General features: G+C 39.4%; 1 protein-coding gene across 1 annotated transcript in view; it reads left to right on the top strand.

Moving 5' to 3' along the window:
• Positions 1-23765, top strand: part of DLGAP2 (DLG associated protein 2) — a 304160-nt gene that overhangs the window by 205607 nt on the left and 74788 nt on the right. Inside the window, exon 5 of the mRNA XM_062571124.1 lies at positions 9835-10904. Coding sequence (XP_062427108.1) covers positions 9835-10904 — 1070 coding nt within the window. The remainder of the gene's footprint in view (positions 1-9834; positions 10905-23765) is intronic.

Below are 23765 nucleotides of genomic sequence, written 5' to 3'. Positions count from 1 at the left end.
CTGATCTGACTATGTAGCTGAGGAGGCTCTTCAGTTTGGTTGAAGAGGAAATGTTTTTTTTTTTTTTTTTTTTTCCAAACTGATAAACTTTTCAGACTGTAAGACCACATCTTGAAACACTACCTTCAGTATCCAAGGAAAAGAGAGATAATGTGAGGAGAAGTTGAAAAAGCTTGAGTTGTTTCACACTTGGGATGAGGGATGTTAGCAAAGGAGGACTTTTCTCTCTCATACATGTCCTGGTGACCTCTGCAGCACCTGGGTACATAGCTGATCTGCAATATTTACCTACCAATAGAGTGGAAGGGCTCCAGCAGGAGATGAGGGACCAGTTCAGCTGACCTTACTCAGCTGTGCTTGCCCTCTTCACAAAGTGTCTTCAGTGCAGGCAGCTGACATGACATGCTTTCCAATTACGTAGAAAGTAAGCTACCAGGCCCTGCCATCCATGTCCCCTATCAACTGCTAAGGCCCTATTTAGAGCAAGGCAGCTTGTACAGGCACCACTAAAGGGCTGTGGGTACTTGTATCCTGACAGGACGTGACCAAGGCCGTCTCTCACAGCACCGACCACATGGTCCATTGGTTCAGCTTATCTTCATGACAGGTTTTTCACCGGGATAACAACAGCAGGATAAGTACCAGCAAATGTTGCTAGTGCAGTCCAGACTTTTACTTGTGAGTTCAGCCGTCACCTTTCTTCATGAGTTTCTCATGCAATTGCCTTTCTTTTTTCCCCTTTTTACAAAGTAATTTTCTTTTAATAAATAATCAGACAGCGATATAATATGATGCCCTGTCTCAGCCTTGTCATGGGTGTGCAGTGTTTGCACCAGCACCACTTCCCAAGGCCAGGGTGCATATTTTGACCCTTCACTGCCACATGGGAAGTCTGGGTGCACCGGCTGCAGGAAAAGGCAATGAATATTTGCAGTGTTTCTCACTGAGTCAAAATTGAGCTGTCAGCTGAGCAGAAAAGAGACAGCACCCTGATTTGAAAAATCCCCATCTGAAGGTTATGGAAGGAGGGAGGTTTTATACCTGTTACTATGGCAACATGTTTGAAAGGGAACTTATTACCAGACTGCTATTTCTTCCTGTACCCCATAGGAAAATCAGAATGAGACCTCCTCAATCTCAGTGGGTAGAGCTGAGCAGAAAAGTTCACTGTACAATGACAAAGCAGCAAGAGGCAGCGCCAAGGGCGTACAGCTGAGCAGATAATGATGAATTCCAAAAAGTAAAAGAAATAATTGTTTTGAATCAGACCAAGGCTGAAACTTTGAAATATTGGGTGAATCAAAAGACTACAAGGAACTGATATTGAAGCAAACAAAAATCAAACCCTTTTCTTCAATTTTGACAGTTTAACAGCAATTGAATGTTTAAAAAAGTAAAAGGGGTTTTGAAGTAGAAAGGTATTTTAAATTGAAGTCATGGGTTTTGTGTCTGCAACCAATGCTTTTGAGAATTAATTTCAGGGTGTTCTTTTTCCCCAAAGAACACTTTATAATATGATCAAAATCTTTAAAATATCTTAGAGTGGCCATATAAACAATTTTTATGAAATAATAAAAAGTGGTAGAGTTGTATGGTAAATGTTTTTACTTGGATATAGTAATACCATTCTTGCATCCCTTAAATCGGCACATGCCTTCAAATAGTGAAAGAAATGTCCTCCTCTCCTAATTTGGTCTACTAAAATTGATTATCATCATACTTGATCTGTCTTCTTCTATATCCCCTTTTCAATTCCCATAATGAAATACATTGACCAAAACCACTTTCAGTATTACATAGGATGGTAAATCACTGGTACACAATCATAAATAAAGGGGAAATCAAGAAGAATTTCAGAAATATTGAGCAAAAATTTCAAGAAAGAAGTTCAGAAGTATCAACATTATTTGTTATGTTTAATTTTTAGCTAATAATGAATGAAAAGTATTTCTTATTAGGAGAGCCACCAGGATGATTTGGTAGTTTCATTCAGTGGAACAGTAAATGGTTCAGATCCCTGGGCTAAATCTTGGCCCCTCTGAAACTGGTGGCAGTACTTTAGTGGGATCAGCTCCACCCCTTGATTCTGTCTTCTTCCTGACTTTAAGATGTTTCCAGTGATTTATTCAGGCTTTTAGCACCTTTATTCCAGTCAGGCACGAATTGTTTCTTTGTAACGTACCATACGAATTGGAGACAATCCCCTTCCGACAACAGAATTTGTCAATATAGTTAACTAAGAAGATTTTGCAGAAAAATGTTTAGGACTAACAGCAGCCCTAGTGAAGCTAATGAGAGATTTACCGTTGCCTTCAATGTGACTTGGATTCCTGAATGTGTAGATTCCTGAATATCTCTGAGCTTGACTACCCAATTGCTTTGGCTGTCTTTAATTGCTGAGTTGCATGGTAAACTCATAATCAGATTCTCTCCTGAGAAAATGGTTTGCAGTTTTAATTATGCCAAGGGAAACTGATTGTCCCCTATATTTGGCCTGATAACTGCAGGCTGCAAAATTTTCTCCTTTGGGAAAAGGAATCTGTAAAAGCAGGTACAACAACAGACAAAAGACGTTTAGTGGCATTGGGCTGTCTTTTCTAGCCTATATTTGGAAACATTATAAGTTTCTTACATATTTTTCAATGACGCTCACATAGTGAAGCCATGGTTGACTCTATACAGCTGCTCTTCTCCAGAATATTACAGGAAATAGCTTATATGTTAATTAGTTTAGGTCAGTCAAGTTCTGATACTTTATATTTTTGTCAAAAATATATTCACAGATCGTGTGAAAAAAATGCTAGCCATAAATCAATCTGTGGATTTACCTCTGTCATAGCACTGTTGCAAAGGTGAACAGGGGCGATGTACTTTGAACTTGAAAAGCAGTGTGAAGGGCTGTGTGTTACATCCCAATCAATACCAGGACATCACACACCAAGCTGCTGGAAACTAATTTCACATCACTTCGAGGACTCGCTGCATCCCTCCGCTCCAGCCCCCAGGGCTTCTGCCCTTCCTGTATTGCCTCTGCAGGGTTTCAGCCCAGTCCTTTGGCATGGCATGGGCACTCCCAGCCCCAAGTCAAACCAAGGCGCCCACTGTCCCCCCCCTCTACTGTGTGGGGATAGCTTCATTCCTCAAATGCTATTTCCCTACTTTGGACCGCTTTTCTCCTTTTTCAGAAATGGCATCTCCATGTTTTCCATGCCAGGGGCTCTGTGTTGTAACTGTGCTTTGACATGCCCCCAGTCACAGCTTGCCCCCATGATCACTCCTTTTTTTTTTTGAAAGCGTCCCAGTTTTTATACCCTAAAAGTTGCTATTTCCTTCATTCCCCAGCTCCCTCAGAGCAAAATCTCCCTTCTCTCTCTTGAAGTTTCTGTGCACTTCTGTGACTGCTTTGCCATGTCTGTGATCATACTTATTTATCTCGGAGCTAAATCCATTGGGATGTTGGGTTGCCAATCTGCTAAACTCTATTTGAAAGATGGATGGAGCTGAAGAAAGAAAACTGTTGGGCTGACAGATTGTTGTGGGTAAAACAGTCTCGGCTTGGGGAATTTCACTTAATTTAATTTATTGACAATTAACATCAAATTTAATTACTGATTTAGGTACTGAGGAACAGAAAAGATATCTCTTTCACTATTTGAAGGCATGTGCCCCCACATAGGTCCCCTGCAGCTGGACCTCACGGTGACCAGCGTGGTGCCCCTCATGACCTCCTCTGCACTGGGTACCCTGCGGCCCTGGCCACCGAGCGCTGCAGTTATGCCCAATACGTAGATATCATCAGGTGCTGTCAGATATTCTTGCCACCTGCAGACATCTGCATCCATGCTTGAGACTGCGACTGAACTAAATAGACGGAAGCCACAAAAGCTGTATCTTATCCTTGGCACTATTTTCTATGCAGTTCCACTGAATTAAAACATTAGCCAGGTTTTAGCATTAGACGCGGGTTCATGCATTCTGTCTAACTTCAGATATTTATGATGTAGCTTTCTGCATCTGAACCGGTCATTTCCAGCTTCCCCTGTTGTCAGCAGAGAAAAATATGCTCCTGAAGGATGGTATTCATCTGACATTTTTAGACATATTTCAGAATGAGATGAATCACATCAGTTTCTCACGCTGCAAAGTAAAACCACATCCAGACTGCCTATTGGTAGTAGTCATTGGCCCGTGTTAGTCCCAAATTCATGCCAGTGCATTGTTTGGGAGAGTGCTTCTTACACAGTCTGAACCTATGATGGCAGCAGCTTAGCTGTACGGACTGATCCCATCCTCTAGCCTGGCTCAGCCTGCTAGTATAAACTCAGCCGCAGGTGCCAAGGACCACGCAGCATCCTGAACAGGGAGAAATATTTATTTTGTGGGCTTCTGTCAGGTCCCTAAGTGTTGGAGCAAGCTTGGGATTCAAGTGTTTACTCACTAGCCTTGGCCATTTTGTTGCTTGGGTTTAGGTCCTCAGAACTGCCAGCTTTTCTCCTTTGACTGCATAGGGAGACTGGGTGTGTGAAATACCTTGTTGTGATTGCCCTGAGAGAGCCAACTGCTTATTTTGGAGGGGTAGCTGCTCCTCATAGTTTAATATTTCAAGTAACTCACCTAGGTTTTGAGTGTAGTTGTTTAGTTTGATGCCTTTACTGGGACATTAAATAGGAGGACTTTGCAGACAGGCAGCGCTGCATGCAGTCCAACTGCATCCAGGCAGTGTAGCAGAAGATACAAGACATCTCCTACAGCCAGATGTTAAAATCAGGTAGTCACTCAATCTCTGTATTGTTGTGTAAATTTTATATAAAATGTTATACTAAATAAATAAATTGGAAATCTCATGAAACCAGTGCAGCAGTTTAAGGCATTTCCAGAATTTCTTCCTACTAGTTGGCAGGTTAGTCATAACTCAGTCTGTGAAAATGTTCACTTTCAAAGTTAGAATTGAATCGAGAAAAGATATTATAACAAATTAATGAAGAAAAAGTGCTCATCTATTGCTGGCTGCTGCAGTTCTTGGGCAAGCAGAGCTCCAGCTAAAATATTCTGTTTATGCATTTTAATATTTAATATGCACTTTTTTATTAATATCTTTGTTGTTAGGATACTTAATGTTTATATTCATTTTAGGTGGGCTGTGAGAATATTTCTTCATGATGCATTGCAGTGCTAATTAAATTGAGTGAAGCAGCACAGTGCAACAACCTGGTTTTCTATACCACATCTTTTTCAGAGCTAGATTTAGGTGTCTCTTTCTAGCATTCTATTATGTCGACTATCCAAAGGAGTTCTTTCTTCTCGAATGAAAATAGTACAAATGTTTCAGATGTGCAAGCCATTAGTGTACTGCTTTGTTAGAGGCATAGCTGCCCTGCACACCGAGGCCCCAGACTGACTTCCTAGTGTTAGTGCTCATCTTCTTAGGCTCCATGTGAGAAAGACCCTCAGAGTCCCCAAAATGAAAAAAAAAAAAAAAAAGTGTATTTAATAACTTCTTCATACTAATTTTTTAGTGCAAGCTTTGCCATGTGCTGAAAAAAAGGCTTATATATATTAGAAGTGAATATCTACTAAATTTGTGGCATGATTACAGAAGTGTTTACAAAGAGCTTATAAGGTTAAAGCAATTTAAATTAATTTCTCAGTGAAAGCAAAGTGTTTTGCAAAAGAAAAAAAAAGAAAAGGAAAAAGAATGAGAAAAAAAACAGCACTATTTAGTAGTTCTAGGAATTATTATTATTTAATGCTCCGTAAGCTTGTTTTCAATACAAAGCACACAAAGAGATTTGTATAAAAATATTTCTAGAGACACGCACTTCTTTTGAATATTAGAGACATTTCCAGTGTTTTTACATCGAATCCCTTTAGCAAAAAGTGGTGTTCCAGGAACTTAGACATGCCCAGCCCAGATTTTTCATTGCTTAAAGGTTTTCAACCCTTTTGTACATTAATATGAGTGGATCTAATTCATCATTTCAAGCAATGTTCTTAGTCATTGTACCTGTCTTTCTTCCCTTGATTACTGACTGATACAATAAAGAAGCTTGAATGCTCAAAAAATTACAACCAGTCCCTGATGACAGGCAAATGAACATCTGCTTGAAATAAGAGAGCAGAAGGTTTCGTATCAGAGAGTAAGGAGAAATAATCAGTAAAAAAGCAGAAAAAGGCATGACACAACAGGGAAAGAGATGCAAGATAGAAAGAGATGCAAAAATCCTTGCATCTGTGAAGGTTAAAGTTTGACTTATGACTATACAGTGGTCTCTGGAAAGAACAGCTTTAAAGAGTTTTCAGAAATGTGGCATCCTGTCTGTCAGAGTGAAATATGACTCTGCCAGCACATGTCTGTGTCTGCTTCCTCCACAGTTTGCAACGTACTGACCCGATAGTCATCGGAGTCAGTGGAAAGGTTCTGTTTTGCTCTGATGGAACCTAAAAAAGCCATTAATGTACTCATACATTAGATACTGTTTTTCTGTTCGACTACTTGGGACTATGCTGATTTTGTTCTTCCATTTTCCTTCAGTTCTTTGGTTCTGATGATGACTCTTTTTTTAAGGGACTAGACATTAGTACCTTCAGTTACTGTGATATTTTTCAAGAGTCATTATTCTAAGAAAATTCAGAATCTGCACTTGTAAAAGAAAGTTTATATTTTATTTTGTATTTTATTATCTTTCAGAAACAGATTAAAATTCTTGTCCAGTCTAGCACAGGATCTTAACTAATTTAGGATCTTAACTTTATTTTTTAAAGATTCAGAAATACCATTAATATTAGGGCTTTACAAGTTTTTATGAATTAGCTGAGCTGTGGATATTGACCATAGACACTTTTAGCCCCTTGTAAAGCATTGTTAGCTTAATTTAATTTTAAGATAGCACATTTTTCTTTGTTTTTCTGGCAGGCTAAGAGCTAGCACATGGTCAGTTACACTGGTCTGGTATCATACCTTAATTCATTCAGCCATAGCTTGACTGTTTCTTTGAGCCCTGAAAAATGCGTCCCACAAAAATGTGAATGAAGTATCAAGCCTAGAACACTTGATAATTTTATATAATAATTCAAAAGTGTGAAGGTTTTGAGAGGATTGATAAGAAGAAATAATGGTGCCTGGGGGCATAAGATGGATTTTGTGTTCCAAGCAGAGCCCAAACATAATTGGAGCGATAAATTTAGATGATGCACATGTAAGTAATTTGAGACTTTACTTACAATCAGTTACCTTCTATGGCAGATTTTAGAGTAGAAAATTACTTCTGGAAAGTGCCCCCTTTTAAATTCAGGTTTTAATTATTTTAATTATGTTTATTAAATGTCTATAGTAGTTTCTAATCTCTATATTTCAAATAATAAATTCAAAAATTCCACCAGGCATGTGAAACACTGTAAGGCTGTGAAGGCAATGTACAGAAAATTGTGTACAGAAAATTGTATATTTCTGTAATTGTACTGGGCTAGAATCATAGGGAGTCATGAGGGATGGAAAAGCTGTTGTTAGATTATCCATAGCAGTGTGATCAAATCATGCTGTCTCATACTCCTAGTGATCTAACAAGACAAAAATGTTTGAAGCCTTCTGGGCTATGTTTGATGCTGCATGAGGCCAAAAGAAATCACCAGAGACTAGCAGTTCTGCTTCAGGGAGCTCATTTAAGTGAACTTCTTGTTCCTGGCTAACTCTTTTCTTCCTTCTGGATCTCTGCCATGCCCGTACTTTTTTGGAAATACATTGGCAGTTTGTAGCCCTAGTGCAAGAGTTACCTCATTCAAAGACGTGCAAGATCGTGATGAAAAGGTTGAGGAGCTGACTTTAATTGTGGTGTCAGATAGAGGAGCCTCCTTTCACCTCCCTTTGCCTCAAACAACTGTAAAAACCAAAATCAGCAAATTCACAAGCAGTTTGGGAAGTGCTGCCTGTATTCTAGTATGCTTTCATGTAAAAGGAGAACAGTGCCATCCACATCTCGCAGGATTGCTGTAAGAAATAATGCAGTAATTTCTGTCAGATGCTTTGGAAACCCTTTATGGGAAGCACAGTCTAAGTTCAACACATGGACCATTATTATTCCCCTGATAATGTTTGGTAGTATACTGGTTTAAGTACCATTAATTACAGTGCTACTTATGTGCCTGAATCACAATGCACACTTATGCTTTGCTACTTTGTCTATATGTAGCTGTGCTTTTAATTGGATAATCAGAATAATGTTATTTCAGAGAAACATTTATCTTTCCTTTTTAGAATTACATTTACATAGGGTATTATAAACTAAACAGTACAATAGTCTGAGTAATGAACAGTGATAAGTTTTCTTTTTCATGTGAAGATAGCCAGAATTAAGTAAAAGAAACTGGTATTAAAAACAAAATAGAAGCAGAAAAGGATATATACACACAGACATCAGGATAAAGTTTGGAGGTGAAATTTGAACCCTTAAATTCATCTTTGACTTTAGTGTGGCAGGTCTGCACCTAGGATGCACCTATTATTTATTAGTTCAATGCTACATTTTTTAAAAAAATATCATGTGGAATTCTATTGAAATTAAGATGTAATAAAATTATCTAAGCATATTACACTCCAGGGGATTTAGGTTATAAGACTGATGATGTTAAAGACTTGCCACAAATTGCATTCTGTATTGAAATCCTTAAAAAACTTGCTAATTTAATAAAATTAAAGGGGGCATAGGTATTGATTTGTTTCATGACTGTATATGGGTGTTTAACCAGCAGTGGGAGTGTGACTTAGAAAAGAGTTTTCACATGTGCTTAGGAACTCTTCAAATTGCTCTTGACTACTGTGTTATCTCTAGAAGCCAGTCTCCAGTGTCAGGTTATATTGTTATATATGATGAGTATATACTCTTTAGTTTTGTTTTTGGCTGAGACAACCTGTACTAACCTGTACTAACTTTCAGATTACTTAGGATCTCAAGAGCAAGTCTGCAGAAAGACTATGCTAAGTGGATTGTAAGCACAAATACATATCGCACCCAATCTGTAGAAACAAATAATAGAATATATAAAATCCTGTAGGTTGTACCTGGAGATACCTGTTTTATCAGGAATAATACAGAGTGGTTAGATAAATATTTTTTTAATTTGGACAGAAACATGAATGGAAAAAACTGCCTAAAAGAGAAGACCGTACAAGTATGGTGATGGCCATAATCCTTCTGGACTAATGTTAACAGAAGTTCAAGTAGTATGATAAGCTTATTCACAAACTGTTTAGTGATATAAAAAATAGGCCTGATTTCAGCATGTTCATATTCCTTTTTATCTATATGGCTTATTATTTATGTTTATGAACAGTAAACATGGGATCCTATAGCTGAGATTCATATAATAAAAAAAAGTTCAGTTTGTGATAAGACGATGACTCTTTCCATGGAGGAGGGATGCATGAAGGTTAAGAGATCCAACTGAGAAACCACAGAAATAGAATTAGACCCATGTAACTTAAATGGCTAACCACAAAACTTAGCATACCAATTCCAAATACCAAATAATAAACTGAACACTTGAATGTATTCGTTAAATGTGTTTGAGTAAAGTTACATAATGAATAACTTCATAAAATTGTAGAGCTGCTAGCAGACAATTTTGCTAACAAGAAACCCCTTGCATTCACCTCATAAATTGCTCAAAGTGAGCAGTTTTAACCAGCTTTAATATGGCAAATCAAATCCCATAAATGATAAGTAAGACTTCTCACTGAGTTTACAGGAAAAAAAACAGTTCAGTTTTACAATATACTTGGATTTTGCAAGTCAGTCTTTTAATTAGATATAACATAGGTTTTATGTGTTCTCCTGACAGACCAGCAGTACTCATGGTCACCTTCTCAGCACTTCAATGAGGAAAGATACTCTCCTGCTCCAAGGAATATGAAAGGATTATCTGGTAGTCGCAACCAACCACAGTTATGTTCAGCTCATACTTGTGGCTTAGCATCCCCTGAAGATTGTGAACACACCCACGACCATATTCACCATGGGCAGGAGCCGAGGCAATCCTATCTTCTCAGCCCCACGGAGAGTTGTCCGCTGGACCACCATCGTTGCTCACCACGCAGCTCCATCCATTCTGAATGCATGATGATGCCCATGGTAATGGGCGATCACATGTCAAGTAGCACTTTCCCCAGAATGCACTACAGCTCACATTACGACACAAGAGACGACTGCGCCATGTCTCACGGTAACCCCAAGATTAACCGCATTCCTGCAAATCTTTTGGACCAATTTGAGAAACAACTTCCTCTTCACCGGGATGGGTTTCACACTTTACAGTATCAGAGAACCTCAACAGCTGCAGAACAACGCAGTGAGAGCCCAGGAAGAATACGCCATCTCGTTCATTCAGTCCAGAAACTTTTTACTAAATCTCATTCTCTGGAAGGATCATCCAAGGGAAATGTTAATGGGACAAAGGGAGACAGTCGAGGGGATGATCACCATCATGGGCACCATTCCAAGCATAGCAAAAGGAGTAAAAGTAAGGAGCGAAAACCAGAGAGCAAGCATAAATCTGGAATGAGCAGCTGGTGGAGCTCTGATGATAATTTGGACAGTGATAGCACTTACCGAACCCCTAGTGTGGTAAATAGGCACCATGCAGATCATATATCCCATTGCTACCCTGAAGCACTCCAGGGCCATTTTGGTGATCTCTCATTGAAGACTTCCAAAAGTAACAATGACGTGAAATGTTCAGCTTGTGAAGGGCTAGCAATGACCCCCGATGGTAAATACATGAAAAGGAGTTCTTGGTCCACACTTACAGTAAGTCAGGCTAAAGAAGCTTATCGTAAATCATCACTTAACTTAGATAAGCCTCTGGTTCATCAGGAAATCAAACCTTCCTTGAGGCCGTGCCATTACCTTCAGGTAAGAAGAAGATTTTTGTAATATTTTTAATGGAGAAAGCTTTATATTTTATGTCACAAAGTCATTGTAAAAAATGGAAGGGTCATCTGCATATCTCTGTCAAAGAAAAACAGAACTAGTTCACACAATGCAGCTCTTCCATGAAAGTGAGAAATCTCTAGCTTTAGTCTTTGTTTATGTGGCACAGATTAAAACCTAAATGAAACTGGTATAATATAAATTAGTTTAAGGTCAGTGAATGTGTTTTCACCTTTTGCGTTTGCATTAAAAATCTTGATAAAATCCATGCCTCAGATTAGAAAAGGGGCAGTTCTCCTAGCAGATTGGGGCTAGAAAAAATTTATCAAATACAAACATGAATGAAAAAATTTTTAAAATATGCTGTTTGGAATCCTATTTTTATGTTCTTTTATTCCTTGTCTCTAGGTTATTTTAAGTAACAGGAAAATTTACTGGCATACTCAGTTCCTTTGTGTTGATGGCAATTACTCATGAACTTTGTTTTAGTGACTGTGTTACCTAAAATCATATTGAACTGAGCCTGTTTGAGGTTTTCATTGAGTTCATATGCTAAAACTTATATAAGTACCACAGGGAGATGAATATTTCAGATCTGATACTATTTGAGCTGTTGTTTTGTGGTCTTATTTTCTTTAGCAGCAGCTAGTTCTAAAGATGCTCCCATCCTCACCTACATTTAAACTTCTATAGCTGCTACTACATGCCACCCCAAAGTCGTGCTGATATAGCCATTTATGATGCTGGACTGTACTCTGGATCTTGAAGTGATATAGGTATAAAAAATAGCTTCCAAAATATTTTTTAGACATGTACATCACTTATGTGATCTACTTACAGCACAATCCCGTGATAAGTTGCATCAGCACATCAAGGTGCACAGACAGCTGCAGTGTAAGCAGAGCAGAAAGGATGGAGTAGTTGGGAGGGTAACTCCTCCAGCTGGAATTGCCACTCAGAAGAACGTATTATATAAGCATTGCCTTAGGAATTTCTACAAAGTACAGCCTACAAAGCCCACATTGTTCTCAGTACCTTCTCCTCCATTTTCTTATGTAATGAATTTCAGCTTCTGTAGAACTTCCCTGAGTCGCACATTAACACATGCAAATCTGCACTTCAGATTTATGTTTTTAGAGATCTTCGTTCCTGTGACCTCTGCAAAAGCCAACAGACATGGAATAACAACCATCCTACTTCTGTGCAGAGCCCTCTTCCTCTGTGAGCGATAACCGACTAATAGTAATGAGTCACAGATGAAGAGCTGAATCTTTTCAAATACATATACAGTCATCCAGAATCAAGATTCCCTGCTGTAATATACAAAATTTCCTCATTTCAGAGGAGGGAAAATACAACCCTCCTAGCATTACCATGCACACTGATTCTAGTTTTAGGCCGACAGAAATAGTGTTTTACCATATTCAAGTAGCACTCTTGCAGTATAGAGAAGTGTAGTTATTGCTAGCTTCTTCTGTATCTTGACACACATGTATACAGAGAGCTCTGGGTCCTTTACCTCTCTGCTCAGTTTTGTGCTTTCCTCCTTGTCACATTTCCTTGTTTCTTCTTCTCCCATCTTGATGTCTCCTTTTTTCTTTGCAGAAGCCACCAGTTTCTACTTTTCATGGTCCTCCTCCTTAATCCCCAGTTATATCAGTGTCCTCAAGTGAATGTGAAACACTGAGTTCACAAACTGACTTGATTATCAGTAAGCTTTAGGCTGAGAGCCCACGAGGAGCCCAAGGTCCAGGGAACAGGAAAGCACATTTCTTTCAGAAATCTTTATTTCAGGCTTTTGGTGAATTTGAGATGATTGAAAGAAAGTGTGATTAGGGTTTCAGCTTACAATTTAGGAGATGCAAATTTTAAGCTTTTACACCAGAGACTTCCTCTGCGATCTTCCTTTTTAAGCCCCTTTAAAAATGGGATATTAGCAGTTCCCTAATTCACAGAGATGCTACAATATGAATATGTTAAGACTTTGGTACTCGGTTGCTATAATAAAGAATATATAGCAGTGTCTGAAGCAAAAATACTAGCAATTCTGTGTTAGGAATATTCTTACTGTAGATATTTTAAATGAAATGTAGGTTCTGTAGAATCTGAATATGCTATTCAAAGCAGGAATATCCTTCAGACTGAGAGGCTGGCTTATTCACTAGCCCAAGATCAGCAAACAAATGAGGGACCCCATTCTGCCAATGTCATAACTAAACACATAGTTTTGAAACATCTACTTTGAGGGATGCTGTGTTGTGACCCTGTAATCATTGAAACCAGAGATGTGAGACCTGTTATTATCTCTGCCATGAACTTTCTCTCTGACCCAGCAAATGTAATTTGTTAATCACTGCACACTTCAATTACTCTATCAGCAAAACTAAGGAAGGATATTTAACTTTTTTTTACATCAGTAAATAACGATTGGATGAAAATAATCACTACGTGCAGAAAGTGAAAAAGATAGAGAAAGGATCCACAGCCAGGAGAGTTTACTGCCTTGCTCCAAAATATCTGGAAATGGATTCGAGGGATTATGAAGTTGATTATGCAGCAGCATATTTCCCTGAGGTGCACAAATGAACAAATTAGCATAAGACCTCAGGCCCTTTACTGGAATCTCTGTGCATTACTGCACGTGAGTAGTGTCTTCTGAGTGATGGTATTTCGATGTCAGCTATACATTTTAAAATCCTTCTTAAAGCAAAAATGTGAAATTGTAGTCCTTCAAAGATTTTATACGTGTACACATACCCTAGCACAATAAAAATCAGTATATTCAATGTTTATATATTAGTATTACAAATTCATATTATTTATTTATTTTACTTTACTACCTATATACAGGGACTCACTGGACCTGAATCTCTGTTCCATCCACTGGTCTCCCTCTTGTTATTTTTTCTTTTAACATCTTTAAAAGTTATTACTATTCCTGTTTTCCACTGTAGAGTTGTGGTGTATAGAGTCACGAACAGGAGGTGTGTGTGTGTCGCAATGCCTTAGGCCTGTGCTTGAAACCATGTTTTCTGAATTTTGCTTCTGGACTTCCATTTTGTCTTACACAAGCTGCCTTTTCCTTAGAATGCAAACTTTGAAGGGAACACAAAGGAAAGAGCTCTTTAAAAAATGAGTTTCTCTAAAATTCATAGACTGAAAAAAAGGAGATGAGAAAAGAGTATTTGAAGGCATGTGCATATTACATGGTTAAGTCACATCATAGAGTTGAAACTACGAAGTTTTTAACCTGTGAAAGCTCCAAGCTTAGTCTCTGGCTCCTCTCTTGGAGTTTCAGACTTCCGAGTGCCAGCAGAGTCGGTGTGGCAAGGGAGGTCTTTGCACAAAAGTGCCTACCTGCAAGTTACAGGTAATTCAGTCAGATCGCTAGCTGCTGTATTGCTCACCACACCACCCTGGTCATTTGCCTTGTTCCAGTATGGATGGTCATCTAATCCTGAAGGAAACAATTTCAGAGGAGAACTGAATTCGTAGAAAATAAAGCTGTATGAGATAGTGATTATTTTTCTGATCTAAAGCTACCAGCTCTCACTACCAGATTAGATTTGCATCACTCCAGACTCAGTGGTGGTAATGGGAACATGCAGATGGAAAGGAGAGGGGAAGAGTGGGACCTCCCCTTTGGGCTCCAGCTAGTCGTGAAATCAGTTTAGTTGCAATGTAAGCCCATACCAGTCTGCTATTGCAACAATTAGCTTTGTAACTGTACACTAATAGCATTTATCAGATACTTGTGAATGATTAGCAACAGATTTTATCTGTGGGCCTGAAAATTCTAATTTGAAGGCAGACGACAAATTGAGCTATAAACACATCTCTGGACACGAAACACTTCTGTCATCTAAGTGAAGAGGCAGATGTAGTTCACACATATAGAATAAGCATACATTTATATAGCTGTAGCTACAGTGCCATGCTTTCTGTGTCATTTTACTTTTCCATGTAAGATATGTTAAATAAAAGACAAATGAATTGTGAGATCTCTTTTATCTTCTTCAGTTGTTTTGGCTGACAGGTTTAATGCATATACAGTGCAATGACTATTTGACTAGTTTTACTGCTTGTGAGGAGCAAAGTTTTTCAAGAGGAAAAATGCATATAAACTAGGTAGCTGTACTAAACTTAAGACTATGAAAGCGTCACTTACGGTTTCCAGGACTGAAATATCTGTGAATGCTATTAAAGAAAAGTGATTCAGACCATAAACCAAAAGACAGGCAAGAACAGAGCATTCACCATCAGTGCTATGTGTCACTGATTAATATTCCTCCCTCAACCATTCAACAGCCTGTGAAGCAGCAAGCAATCGAGGTAAACATACCACAAGGTACAGTGAATTAGTCAGCACTAAAAAAGAAAATAGCATGTTGTTCTAAAAATGGCTTCAGCCCCCTTCTGTCTTCCTAGTGCATTTAAGTACTAGCGTCATCCATTACAGCACTGGCAGTGCTAAGCATGTAGGTAGTAATGTCAGCTGTGTACTCTACTGAATGAAAGAAAAGCACAAGAGTCTGTTTCTTTAAAAAGAAAAATAAAAAAGAAGTAGTATCAACAAGGATCCATACTGGCTTAAATTATACAAGCATGGAGAAGAGCTTTGAGGACAAGCTAATACAGTAATAGGTGTAAATCCTCACTTGCGTAATTCTAGGAACTCCCCTGGGAACATGACAGAACCTAGACTGTTGCCCTAAGGAGATGTCCTACTGCTTTGCAAGGGTGGTTTTCAACCCAGTGCACCTTCCTCAGCATGTCATCTTTGTGAAACTGGGTTATAGCTGTTGGATGACAAAATAAACGTGTGCGTACTACAGAGACTATGTCCAGTATTCTATCAATTGACATATACTATTGAGTTAGGTATTAATAGCAGAGTTATGATACTGGCATCTGTGGCCAGATGACTTGGTCACCATCACCCACATTGCCTTCACAATGATTTATGTCACCACCATGGTGGTGGTGGAATGATGGAATCACCACTCACAGTCATCACTCCAGAATTAACAACTGAATTGTTTCTAGGGCAGGAAAAGCTAGTGTAGATCAAAAGATAATCTGCATCTGAAATCAGCATAGACATATGCTACACCGCTTCCATTTCTACAGCCCAGTTCCATAAGGACATCTCAGTTGGTCTTTTGCCCTCCTAAAGTTAGGAGTGGAGCATGTGCAAGAGAGGCCTATAACGCCCAGCCACTGAGGGGCTGCCAGGAATGGGGACGCTGAGGCTATAGCAACCGCACACTCCCCTGTGCTGCTGGCCTGCTGCCTGGAACAGACCTGGCTCCTCTCCTGAGCTGCGAGCACCATTTGGCCTGTGAGAACATGACTGTAGAAAACTGTGTAGCATTCAGAAATGTTGCTTTGATTTTTTTCCGACTGGTTTTGATGGTCTCACAGTCCTGTGTCTAAGGACTTAGTCAAACAGGACTACATCTGTGTTTAAATGGCTGAATGTCTGTATAGGCAAGGTCCCTGGTATTTCTGGTAGGAGAATAGATCTTTTCAAAAGTATATGGACAATTAAATATGACCTAGTAGCTATATAGGACAAAAGAGGCAAATATATATGTTTATATACCCTTTAAATTATTTTAAATATATTTTAAAGATGTGCACTATTTTTTCAGTATCAGCCTTATAAAAACAGGAAGAAAGTGATCTCATTTCCTGTTTGGATTAAATAAGACACCATTTATTTCAGGCCTTCTTTTAGTCAGGACTAGAGATGTCGTCTTTTATGTCTTCCTCTCTGTCTAGCCTATAAAAATAACTGTGTGACTGTGGGGTCCTTGGTACATCTACCGACTCTGTGGTTTTAGAGATGCTGTGTGTTGTAAGGATGTGGGGAGCACCTATCATTCCCTTCCTATAAGAGCATTTTTGTCTTTCACTCCATAATTCTGTGCCCATGAATGATCTGGGAGGCTTTGCCCCACTCATAGGAGTAATGCTAAGGGGACAACTCTGAATTTCCTTAATATCTAAAGTGGTAAAGGCAAAGATGTTTCTTGAGGGAGCTGTAGGTGATTTTGGCTGAGAGCTCATACAGAGAAGAGAATCTGGGCCCATGGGCTGATGATACTCTTGTCGCTCCTTTTCAGAATGTGGATAGAAATAGTCAGTGTGGATACAGTAGTAAGGCAGGAAAGGAGAACCTACCTGGTGGATTCACAAGGTGAGAGCTCAGTGTCAACGAAAGAAAAGACATCCATCCAGTGATTAAAATCCACAGTCTTTAAAGTGAAAAGCTTAGTCAGAAGATGTTAATTGGACTGAAGCTGTTTGAAGCTGCCCTACAGCAGGCTGCCTACAACCACCAGACCCTTGGCTCTTGGCTTCTAAAGACCCACAAAAAAACAGCTCACCGGAGCCAGGATTCCTCTGCTATTTGGTCAAATCTATTCACAACTCATGAAAATAGTTCCTGTCCTGTTTTCTCAGCCACTGGGCACTTTTCTAGGCATATTTGCCCACCTGTAACGTCACTGGAGGTGATGCAGGGAATCCGAGCCCCTGCGTCTGGCAGAGCGTGGCAGTCCACCTCCCTCAGCAGGTGGCCCAGCATGAGCCCGGCAAGCCAAGCCTACGCAGCGCAAGCCCAGCGCGCGAGTCCGGAGCACCCGCACCGCGCCTGGGCGACTGCTTTGGGGAGCGCTCAGACTTGAGGCAGCAAAGCCCCAGAGACACCGGGCCGATAACCTGGTGTGCACAGGGACACGTGTCTCACGTGCTCAGTGAGTCTTGTGCACTTTCCACAACTTAATACGTATTTCAGCACATAAAAAATTACTTCTTTTCTCTAGGATCAAGGCCAGGTTCCTTAAATTATTAAGAAGCTCGTGTGCTCAGGGGTATTTTTTATCAGGTGAGACAGGCTCACAGCTTGGAAATAAAAGCAGATGAGCCTTCTGCCACACTTGGCAGCAATCTAGAATTTTCTCTACTGGCTGCGTCAAACTTTTCCCTTAATAGACTTTTTTTTTTTTTCTTTTTCTGTGAGCTTGTTTCACCTTCTGGGGTTTGCATATAGGACACAGAGCAGGTTTCCCAATGGGATCCACAGAACTGGCTGACTTCAAGTGTTTTACTGTGATGTAAGTGTCTGGAGATGAATAAATACAGGAGCAAAATTCATCTGTGGTATAATTACAGCAGCTTTTGTAGGAGAGGCTTTGGGCACAGCTGACAAACTGACCTTTAAATGCTCTGAGAAGCAGAGTTCTTTTCTTATTCTGTTATTACTTTATTAAATCATTGAATGTATTTGTATTACAAAATTCATATAGTCCTAAACTTATGCAAGCTCTTCACTGTATATGAACTAATGAGCTCTAGCAGATTCTAGTTTCAATTTTTAAGTTGCAGTTCTTAATTTGGGCATAAAACTAGGCTATACACTGCAAATGCAATTAGGCAAATTAGATTTTTCTAGAGTGAATGTTCTTCATGAAGAGATTTGCTCTGTTGCTCCTTAAGGCCCCTCTTGTTTCACATCAAGGCTTGTGCAACCAAGTTTAATGCATGGGTTTTCAGGATAGCAGAAAATAAAGCCTCTCTCTTTTCCCAAAGCTCCTTTGCAGCAGCAGATGTGCATTAGGGTTGTATCTGAGGGCCTTGCCATGTTTTCGCTATTTGAAACAGTAGCTAATAGATAACTTGCCAAGAAGTGAACTTCTGTTTGTCTCACATCATTAGGGAATATACAGCAGGAACCCCACAAATTAACCTTGTGATAGATAAGTCTTGCATCCTGCATATAGTTTTTTTCTATATGCATATCAACACCATTTGTACATCATGCAGTCTAGAAAAAGGGAAGTGGTGGAAGAAGTGCAGATATCTTCATGACAGAAGAAATGCAGATATGCAATCCTGCAGGTCTTCAGGGAGGATTAGTTTCCAGTGAGTTTTTACTCAGTCCTGCTTAATGTCTGACAAAACTGCGGCAACAAAATCAAGGACCTTTCCTTTCTCGCTCCTGGGGCAAGTGTTTTTCAAAGCACATGGAAACAGATAATACATAACCAGCGGTAAATTCTAGAGAAACAAAATTTTGTCAATTGAAATAGCTTTCATTCCTATCCCCTCCCAAATATTCACAAACATGATTCACAGCTTAAAGTATTAATTGTCATAAATTCAGCATAGAGCTTTTTGCCTTTTCTGTATTTTTTCTCTACTGTGCTTTGCAAATACCAGGCTCCATCTATTCTGCAAATGTTTTCCAGGCAATTCCGCCTGCCTTTCCTAAAAATATCTGCCAAGGAAACTTGTAGCGAGCTTCAGTTGCTGATATTGTGGTCCCCTTGGCCTTGTCTGCTGCCCTGTCATTCAGGCCGCCCAGCTGGCAGGTATATACCTGGCTCTCCTTTGCCTGGAGTGACAAGTTGGACTCCAGTCTAGCTCTTTGGCCCTTTGATGCTTGGCTTTAACAGAATTCACATTGTAATTCAATTCATTCCACTTATGGAGAAGGATATGGAGTAAAGGCAGCTACAGGCTGGCCCACCAGCACAGGGAGGAAGAAGATAAATTCTGATGGCATGACTATGGCAGATTAATTGGCAGGAATTTTGTGGCAAGTGTGAGAAGTTCCAAGTTTTGGTCTTTAATAGTTATGTGGATCTCTATCATCAAAAAACTTGCTACCTTATTCTACATCTATACTAGAAAGTTGAATATTGTCAGTAAAGGTTCCTTGGCAGTGGATCCTTATCCTCTACATTGTTATGTCAACCTGTCTATGGCATTGTTTTGATCCAAGCCAACTAGTATTTCCCTAAGCAATTCCTGGGTACAGTTCAGGACTTATCAGAGACCAGGGACTGTTCCTAGCAGTCATGCTGTTCTGGCAATTCAATAGCATGGATGCAAGGTGTTGCAGGCCAGCTGGCCTTCAGGCAAGACAATGGGTCTTTTTTTACCAATGTATGCATAACCGTAGAGTAATTATCATACCATTTTTATCCTTGCAAAACCATCACCAGCTAAAGAAGCACAATTATCCTTATTTCACACACAGGAATTAAGGCACAGCAAGACTGAGCATGCAGTTTCCCTGTCAACCTAAGCTACGATTACATTGCTGCCCAGTGGAGTGGGGCTGCCCTCCCTGGCCTTGTGTTGCCATTCCCTCTCTTTCACTAGCACTGATGACTGCACAGCGAGCTGCAGCAGCTCATCACACACTGAAAACTTATCTTCATTGTGTTGTTGGAGTTATTTTTCAGATAGCTACATGAAGTGATCTGAGTCTGTAAAGTAATATGAAACTGATAGAAAAGATGAATATTATTTAAGGAAAACTTGGCCCACTTAAATTGATGGCAGTATTTTTTTTGAGTTGGCTTAAGCTTACCCAGGGAAACCAGCAACAGATGAGAATCAGGGGTTTCTAGGTTAAATCCCCACAGATTTTGTTTTGGATTAATTGTATCTGCGTTCTCATTTAAGGACAAGCCAAGTCCTTTCATCCGGACCCATCTCATCTCAAAATTCCACCACAAGATCTTGGTGAGCCCCAGGCCTGGCAGAAAAAAATCACTTCTAGTGCAAACAACCCCCTCCACTGCCATCTGACTGCACTTTACTTCACCACTTCAGATATAGAGGGCATGCTTTGCATGCACCCAGCAGCAGAGCAAAGGCTGTGCAGGTGGCTGATCTGCGAGTGTCCTTGCACGCAGTATGAGTCACGTGGCTCCTGAAGCGGACGCTTTGCCCGTATTCCTCCAAACAACATAAACGTAGCCACAGAGTCCTCACAATCCTGTTTACACTGTTTAGCCATCTTTGTATTATTATTTGCAGAGTTTCTGGAGAATCCGTTTGGAAATGCAGTGATGGTTCATGTTTTTGAGTTCATCACTGCAAAGATAAGGATTAGAAAGTATTTTTTTTCAACAAAAAGAACACTGTTACTGAGAAAATACAAAAGCAGTGACTTAGCAATCCTGAGTACATTAGACATAAGTCTTCTTTGCATCAAGAACTAGTTAATACAGTTCTGCTTGGGGCTGCACACAAAAAACATCTAAATAAATCAGCTGGTAAAGAATGCTGCTATTGGTTTGCCTCATCAGAAATCTTCCAGCTGGAATACGGTGTTTGTGCTTTATGATTTTCATGGATGTACAGTCCATTTCCAAGTGCAGTTCAAGGTATTGTTTCCAGCGTGGTGTAAAGCATAAAGTATTTGGGATCTATCTGACTTTCTTCCTCGTCTTATGATACTATGGCTGTTCAGCTCAAAGCCTAGAAAGAATCACTGGCAAAACAAAAGTGTCTCTTCCTTTCTTGGATTAATTCCTGGCTTGATGGACAGTGTCAGCTGACTTTCAGGGAGTATTACAAGAACTCTATGTGATTCTGAGTTGTCAATGATTTCAAGGAGAGGGAGTGGCATGTGAAAATTAAAGCTAATCAAAAGGAATGGCATAGTTAGTGGTGAGGAGTGAGGAGGAGTCCCTGACGTATTTTGTAGAGAGTTTTGAATGTTTCATTGTATAATTCATATTCTTTGAACAGTGAATCAGCACATACAAAACCCAGAAAAATTACATAAAAATGTGCACTGAGAATGGGGTTGAGAGGTGCACAAGGTTAGCTACTGAGGAAGCAAGGGTTTTGTTTATAGATGCTACACTGTTCCCTTCTGCAAAAAGCTAGACGAAGTAGGTCTAGCTAGCCGTAAGAGTAGCTGGGCTAGACTATACAACCAGTAAATGGTGGGATGCCATTAGAGGGCTTGATTCTAACATTTGTGTGGCAATAAATTATTTACTTTGATTCAGAAAAGAGGAAAAATTATATTTCCTTCAAAAATGGGTGCAAGAAAATTTCAAGTGCAAAGTCAAGTATCAAAGGAAAACACAATTTCGAGCCCTTCCCAATTTGTGGTAAATATTTCATCCACTAGTTACACTTCACAACAGTCTTGAACATACTGTCCACTCAAGGGAAAGGGTAGATAAACAAATATGTTCTAATGTAGCATAGATTTACAATTTCTTTAGTGCAGAAGGGGGATATTTAGAGGCTTACTAAAATGGCAGCAGAGAATTCCCACTCCCCTCACTCCACAGAAACCAAAACCGGAGTCCTTAAAACAAAAAAAAACATGAAGAAATAAACTTATAGTCAGAGAAGAAATAACCAACAAAAGCAAGGTGTAAGATTTAGTTACGGAAGAACCGTTAATTGGCCTCTTAGTACCTCTCCTCCCCCATTTAATTTAATAGCCTATAGCCTATATGGTTTCTTTTTGTTCGGATAAGGCTACCACCACTCCAGAAGAAACTCTATGAGAAAGATTGCAATGTAGTCTTCTTTAAATTCAGAGGAAAAGTCTAATAACAGGTCCGTGTTCCACTGTCATCTTTCTTCCAAAATTTTTTTATAAAACAGGATGTCCGGCTTCCACTTCCCAGTATAATATCAAGGAAAATTCCTACCATGCTAAAAAGCATTTTTATCTTCCTTGCAAGATTGTCATGTATTTTCATCTGCTTATGCATATGGGCTTTTCTTCTGAGAGTCCTTGAAGGAGACCTAGTTTAAGGGAAAATCTCTTACCTATATGTCAGGTTCTATCTTCCTTTTTTTGGTCTTCTCCTCTTCTAGACCAAGAAAGCATAAAATTACAACAATTATCTGTCTACTATGTAGCGTTTCATATCTTGTTCTTCTTCCTGTCAATAGCCTATCAATAGGCACAGACAGCTTCGGCTTCTGGTAAAATGTGGAATTTATATTAAAATAAAATTCAGGTGATAATGAGTATTTCAGTGCATTTTACATCTGCATGCTAATTAAATTTCACAGGACTCCCGTGAGGTAGGTAATACTCTTTTTAACCTTTGAGAATGAGAAATGTGAAGAAATGATAGTCAGCTCCCTCAGCTAAAGCCGTATATTTAGAAGTATTTCAGTTTAGCTAGTAAAGTGAGATGCCAGATTTTAAGCAGATCAGCACTTCAGTGGTAGAACACCTTTGAAACTCTGGAAATTTGGAATAAATTCCATGGAATTAGACTGGAACAACAGGAGCAGACCTGTTTTGAAATGCCCGTAGCAGTTTCTGGATTGACTTCTTTGGCTAAATTGAGATCCAAAAACTTGAATTATCAGTAGTCCAATTCCAGAGAAATTACAATTTTGTTGTTTTTTCTGGTTTTGACATGAGTATTTTTCAAATAGGTTGCGTACTCATGCTGTTGAACTTTAAAAATCTAAAACTAGTGCCTGAATGGGAGCCTAGGTTATCTATCTCTAATTAGATATAATGAAAAACATTTTTACCATTGGTATTTACCTGAAATACGTTGCCCAGAGAGGAGTCTCCATTCTTGGAGATATTCAAAACCTAGCCAGATGTAGCCCTGGGCAACCTGCTGTAGTAAGAAATTGGATGAAAGACCTCCCTGCTTGAGCAAGAGGCTGGACTAGAGACCTCTGGGGTCCCTTCCAACCTCAGTGATTCTGTGGTTCCAAGTTTGTTCCTCAGATTTGGTGATGTGAATTCATCCCTCTTCTCTCCAACAATATGCTTCTGCTTATATGTAGAATTTTCAATAATATGCAAATGGGGATACACCAATTGTTGAAATCTAGTCAGGAGTCAGAAATCAGGCATTTTTCTGCCCTTTTCACCTGGCAGGTCTAATCTGAACACAACCAAGACAAATGAACAGCAAGGGCTACAAGGGTAGTTACCTTTCTTCTAAGGCAGAGAAATGCTTCTAAGTAACCACAAAGTGTCCGGAATACTCACTGTGAAGAACCAAATTCAATTTCTTCCTTAGCCTGCATAGGTTC

This window comes from Rhea pennata, chromosome 3 (genome assembly GCF_028389875.1).
Source record: "Rhea pennata isolate bPtePen1 chromosome 3, bPtePen1.pri, whole genome shotgun sequence".
Lineage (NCBI taxonomy): Eukaryota > Metazoa > Chordata > Aves > Rheiformes > Rheidae > Rhea > Rhea pennata.
This window is presented reverse-complemented; position numbering and strand designations above follow the sequence as displayed.